The sequence below is a fragment of the Amphiprion ocellaris genome, chromosome 17, assembly GCF_022539595.1.
Source record: "Amphiprion ocellaris isolate individual 3 ecotype Okinawa chromosome 17, ASM2253959v1, whole genome shotgun sequence".
In the NCBI taxonomy this organism is placed as follows: domain Eukaryota; kingdom Metazoa; phylum Chordata; class Actinopteri; family Pomacentridae; genus Amphiprion; species Amphiprion ocellaris.
Genome location: NC_072782.1, coordinates 3,280,144 through 3,286,143, shown reverse-complemented (window position 1 = coordinate 3,286,143; position 6,000 = coordinate 3,280,144). Strand labels below are relative to the sequence as shown.

The window sequence follows — 6,000 nt, the reverse complement described above, 5'->3', positions numbered from 1 at the left end:
TCCCACCTCTGTCAGTGGTTTTAATGCTGCAGCTGATCGGTTCAAACTTAGTTTGTGTTTACTTGTGTGTCTGAGTCTACCGAGCCCAGACGAGCCTGACACCCTGCTAACTTTGATCTCTGGTGAATATTTTCAGATTAGGCCACATTTATTCTCTGATACTCCTTCCTTTAAGCGTGCTGCATAATCCCCAGACCTCTTCGTGAAGCGTGATTGACACGACGTGATCTGCATTCCTGATGAACAGCAGTGACCATTAACAAGAGAAAACACGCTTAAGAACATCAGCAAGACGGAGAGCAGCTCCCAGTTGGTGTCTGCAAGCTGTCATGTACCGTCATCTGTCTTCAAGCTCGGGCTCCCTTTCAATGACACTAAATAATTACACACTCAGCCCACACAGCCACAGGAGCGAGTACTCAAAATAATACGCTCGATACAAATTAGTGTCACCATAATTAGCCGAGCAAGTCATTCACATAATGTTTTTTTTTTAATTTTTCTACAAAAATATTTTACATTAGAAAACACAGATTAAAATATACACAGTCCACTTGGTGATGCAATAATTGCAGAACCGTTCAACTGAAATATATCGGTCTATAGGTAAATATATCTTTACAGCAAGAATAAATCCAGGGGCCGTGATGCTGGAGCTAAGGGTTCGACACAGAGAACTGTCCGTCATGAGAAGGTTCTATGAACTCTATGACCCGATGTGAAACAAACAGGAACCTAAGTTTAATACCAAAGATACAACTAAACTCAGGAGTGCTCGGAGGTGAACATGAGCAGCAGCTCCTCACTTGAGAAAAAGAGATTTAGGCGAGAAAATTGGTGCAGCCACCGACTCATCCATGCCTCCGTCTGGCAGACGTTCAAGCTCATCACAAGCACTTTGACTGCAATGAAGGATTATTCAAAGGTCAGTTCCTCAAATTACAGAAAAATTCTTACTTCTGCTGCGATCCCACCATGCAGATAGCTTTGGTTTTATTTCCCCCAGTGTCTGAGACGTTCAGTACAACGGAGATGAATGGAAAGCAGTGGTGGTTGTTCGCACCGCGCAGAAAAATGACTTTTAATTAACTTTAAATTCAACAGCAATGTGTCTTTTCAGAAACAGTATCCCTGCTACTCGGGGATAATTTACAGACCTTGTTGCAAACTGTTTTCATAGCAGGAAGGAACTACTTTTAAAAAATGAGTTTTGTGGGTTATCCGCACATAAATCATTTTTGAAAAGAGGCACAGTTGGGTTTTTAAATTCCATTCAACTCCACTGTATCGGGGTGGTAGGAATCCAACCATCGACTTCACTGTCACTTGAGGTGAGTGTGAAAATGTGGATTTGGCTAATTCTGAACTAATTCTGAGGCAATTTTGGTGAACCAACCTCACAACAAAGCATCTGCTGTGCGTATATCATTCACCTTTGCACTTCAGAATAAATTTAGCTTGTGAGGCTTTGCTGCACATGAAGACAAAGAAAATCCTTCTGGTGCTCTCAGAATATATTTCTATTCCGTAATGCCTTTCCTTGCAGAGATGTGTTCAATAAAAACCTTTGTAAAGCATTAAAAGTGTGTCGGTAAGAATGACTGCACCAGATGACGTAAAATAAATAACAGCAAAATTAGAGCCAAAAAGATATGAAACTGTAGAATAAGAACATTTCCCAGGTGTTCGTTTGTCTGGAGCCGTGACCCGAGCTTTAGCATCATAGCGGCTCAGAACGGAGGGCCAGCGACAGCGTCCAGAGAGGCGGCAGCAGCCAGAGAGGAGACGGGGAGAGGCCAACACCTAAAGGCGAGGCGGTGTCCGAGGTGCAGGAGCAAACCTCGTATCCGTTCTCCGCGTGGTCCGGGTGTCGGTGCACGTTGACTCTCGTCTCTGTGTTTTTGGGCTCCGTGTCCGGAGAGTCCGCCTGCATCTCGGTGCACAGCAGCCAGTCCTTAGCGATGAGGCGAGGGAATCCCGCCTCCACCTCCATGTCGCTGCCCGGCACTCGCCAGTACTCCTTCCCCTTGAAGAAGTAGGACGAGCCTTCAGAGACAGAGAGTTTGGGATTAGAGAACAGTACAGTACCGGACTGTATGACTCATTATTCACAGAAGGTGCGGAATTGTCTCTGCTCTCATCTGAAATACACAACAAGCACAAAACATATAAAACATCGGGGGCCTTAATTTCATGAGTCAGTGAACCGCGGTGCAAAGTGTTTATGCTTAGTACTACTAAATGTATCAGTAAGATGTTCACTGACAACGAGGTTTGGGAGAAATCATGGTTTGGTTTAAAACACAGTAAGTCCACAGAGAGTTCAGACAGGATGTGTTTATTCACCCAGGTTTATATATTCCAGCCAGAGACTATATTTTTCACCAGTGGAATGAAGAAAACAGGTGATATATGAATGTTATTCTGAGGAGACAACCTCTAGTCTTCTAATACAAGATTAATAATCGCTAAAATGGCACAGATTAAACTAACAAGTCCTCATGTTGTAGGGAATAGTTGAGTTGTAGCTGGTCACTTTGCTAGCGATAGCGATGCAAGATTGAGCACCAGCACTGGAAGAGAGCAGATAATCGAGCACCGGTAGGAGCGTCCACAAATAATTCCTAAATTAGATTCTTTAGCTAGTCAGTGTAAGGCCTCATAAATACTGAAAGCACAGACAAATGATAGTCAACAAATCCTGCTTTAGCGGCACTATTGCTTTTGTTGCATTAACCCTCTGAATCCCAAGCAGTTTCCTCTACAGTATAAAGTCCTGGACCTCTATGGAAAGAGCACAACCATGGATAAAAGTCTAGAGAGTTAAAAGAAGTATATTTTTTCCAGTGCGATACAAATATAATGCCATATATCAAATAAATTAGTTACATTTATTTGCTTATGTAGAGCCTTTTTCCAACAACTACCCACAGGTGGTACCAACACTCTGTGTGGGCTGGCCAGCGCAGAACAAAGCGATGGCTTAAGGGCACTCTTGACACCATAATTGCACCGTGTGACTGGATTGCTACTGATATACCCACCATGGTGCCTGTCCTTTCACTACGGGGCACATAAGTTAATTAGAGTCACCAAATTACCAAATGGGAACTGGCATGATGTGCTGTTAATGAAAATGCCACTTTGCTGTGTGCCAGTATGAAAAATATCTTTAATGTTTATCATCCAAAGATCCAAACATCCAAAGGTCGAGGGCGACACATGCACTGTTTGCAAATGTTTATTTAAAACGATAAAAATGTGACACTAAATAATAAATGCACTGACATTTACTTGATCAACCTTTAACCAGTTTACTGAAACTCTTAAAGAGTTCATTGTCAGCTAGAAGGGGACTGTTCCTTTTCTCTATTAACAGGTAACTGAGACAACCAAGCACAGAGAGGAAAACATGATAATATTGTGGTTCTTTACTAAGTAAAAACAAGGGAAAACAAGTGAAAGCGCCTGAGCAAAGTGAAGAATGTTCTCGTTTATAATGGCTTCAACAAGGACAGAAGAGCTCCAAGGCCTGTAATTCTACAACACTAGAACTAATAGTATTTGTGTTTAAATGCTTATAAAAATCTATACAGAATCTGGGTCATATTCTGTCGTATAGATGAGAACTCTGCATTCAACCAAGTGTTGCACCAAAATGAGATAAAAGAAAAATTTAAAAAAAAAGACAAGGAGACATTAATGCATTCAGTCAATTTTACTTGCTTTGCCGCAGTCAAAGACTAGTACCCCGAGTAGAATATTTATCAAAGAATATGTGAGAAATATGTTCAAGTATCGCTTTCCCAGTACAATAAATAATGCAGCGATGGATTTGTAGCGATGTACTGCCTGTATGTCTCTCAGCTGAGCAGAGGAGGAAGAACTAATGCTTTGTGGAAGCAGCTTTTTAATCTAGATTTGTACTTCCACGCTCTGGCCTTGATAACAAACACCAGGCATATGTCACGAACAATTTCTGATCTTCTAAATATTTACTTCCAGGTAGCTTCGCCTTTGAGGAAACAACGATATTCATTTATTCTGGTCATCCTAAAACCAAGAGCCCCACGGGCAGGAACGCTTAAACAAGAAACCTTCTCTCCTGTAATGACTGTTGGGCTTAAAATAGATGTTTTTTGTTACTCTTGGCGTTTATATTGGGTAATAGGAATAATTAAGAGGAATAAAATGTAGAACGTAAGGTGATCGGGCAACAACTGCGCTGGTCTAGAGAGTTTTTTTGTACGTGGGTGAAAGCTCAAGGTGCCTTCTAGTCCATTTCCTGTGCATAATGATGAGAATATTCTATCTACAGCTTCTTGGAATTAAAATAGACACACTTCTACAGTTCGGTCCATAAATATTTGGACAGAGACAGAGTTTTTCTAATTTGGTTCTGTACAGTACCACAATGGATTTTAAATGAAAGAATTCAGATGCAGTCGAAGTGCACAACGAACAAAAAGATTGCATAAAAATGTGAAGAACTAAATCATTTTTAAAAACAAAACCATTTAATTTCAGGGGCTTAAAAGTAATGGAATAAATTAAAGAACAGAAAATAAAATGTTAATTTCTAATAGTTGGTTGAAAATCCTTTGACTGCCTGAAGTCTTGGATTCATGGACGTCACCAGACGCTGGGTTTCCTCCTTTAATGCTCTGCCAGGAGTTTCTTTCTGAAGTTTCGTCTTTAACAGGTGAAATGCAGCTCAGTTGGGTTGAGATCAGGTGACTGACTTGGCCATTCAAGAATATTCAACTTCTTTGCTTTAACCCCTTGACGCCTGAATTTATTTACAATTAAATTTAAAAAAAAAAAAAAAAAATGCATGTTTTTGCTTTCCAGCTGATGCTAAAATAAGTGGAGATTTTTATCTATTACACATAGAACAGATATATAATAATAATAACAAACATGTAATAATTAGGTCCCACTCTGACTGGTGCTATGAGAAACCAGCACTTGCAAAAGGTTCCGAGTTATATATTGAACATGCACAAGCTGGCATTGGGGGAATGGATATGCTATCTCAGCTGCAGTCTGAATGAAAGTGGTATGTTGTGAATTAGCGACGATAGGCGTCAAGGGGTTGATAAACTCCTTGGTTGCTTTGGCTGTATGTTTTGGGTCGTTGGCCATCTGGATTATGTAACGCCGCCCAATCAGTTTGCCTAGATTTGGCTGGATTTGAGCTGACAGTTTGTCTCTGAACACCTCAGAATTCATCCAACTGGTTCTGTCCTGTGTCACACCATCAATAAACACCAGTGACCCATCACACCGCCTCCACCATGCTTTACAGATGATGTGGTATGCCTTGGATCATGAGTTGGACCACACCTTCTCAGACTTTTTTCTTGCATCATTCTAGTAGAGGTTGATCTTGGTTTGATCTTGGTTTTCACAGGCTTTTTTTTTTAGCAAAGTCCAATCTAGCCTTTCTATTCTTGAGGCTTATGAGTGTCTTGCACCCTGCAGTGAATCCTCTGGATTTACTCTCATGCAGTCTTCTCTTTATGGTAGACTTGGACAATGACACAATTACTTCCTGGAGAGTGTTTTACACTTGGTTGGCTGTTGTGAAGGGGTTTCTCTTCACCATGGAAACAATTCTGCAATCATCTACCACTGTTGTCTTCCGTGGACGTCCAGGTCTTTTTGCTGAGTTCACCGGTTCTTTCTTTCTTTATCTCCCTAATAGTGTAGCAATTTCGCGGACAAGTTTTTTATGTTTTCACAGCTTAAGGATGGCTTGTGTCACCTTCCAGATGCAAGCACCACACCTCAAATCAACTCCATTCCTTTTATATGTTTAATTGGTAATGGCATAATGAAGGAATTGCCCACATCTGCCCATGAAATGACCTTTGAGTCAATCGTCCAATTACTTTTGGTCCCTTTTAAACTAGGGTGGCACGTTAAGGAAACAAAACTCATAAACCCTTCATCCAATGTGAATGTGGATACCCTCAAATGAAAGCTTAGAGTCTGCAC

At 40.9% G+C, this 6,000-nt stretch overlaps 1 protein-coding gene across 1 annotated transcript in view; it reads right to left on the bottom strand.

Moving 5' to 3' along the window:
• Positions 1-474: 474 nt before the first annotated feature.
• mmp17a (matrix metallopeptidase 17a) overlaps positions 475-6,000 on the bottom strand; it is a 101,832-nt gene continuing 96,306 nt past the window's right edge. The window contains exon 10 of the mRNA XM_055019488.1: positions 475-2,046. Coding sequence (XP_054875463.1) covers positions 1,721-2,046 — 326 coding nt within the window. The 3' untranslated portion in view covers positions 475-1,720. The remainder of the gene's footprint in view (positions 2,047-6,000) is intronic.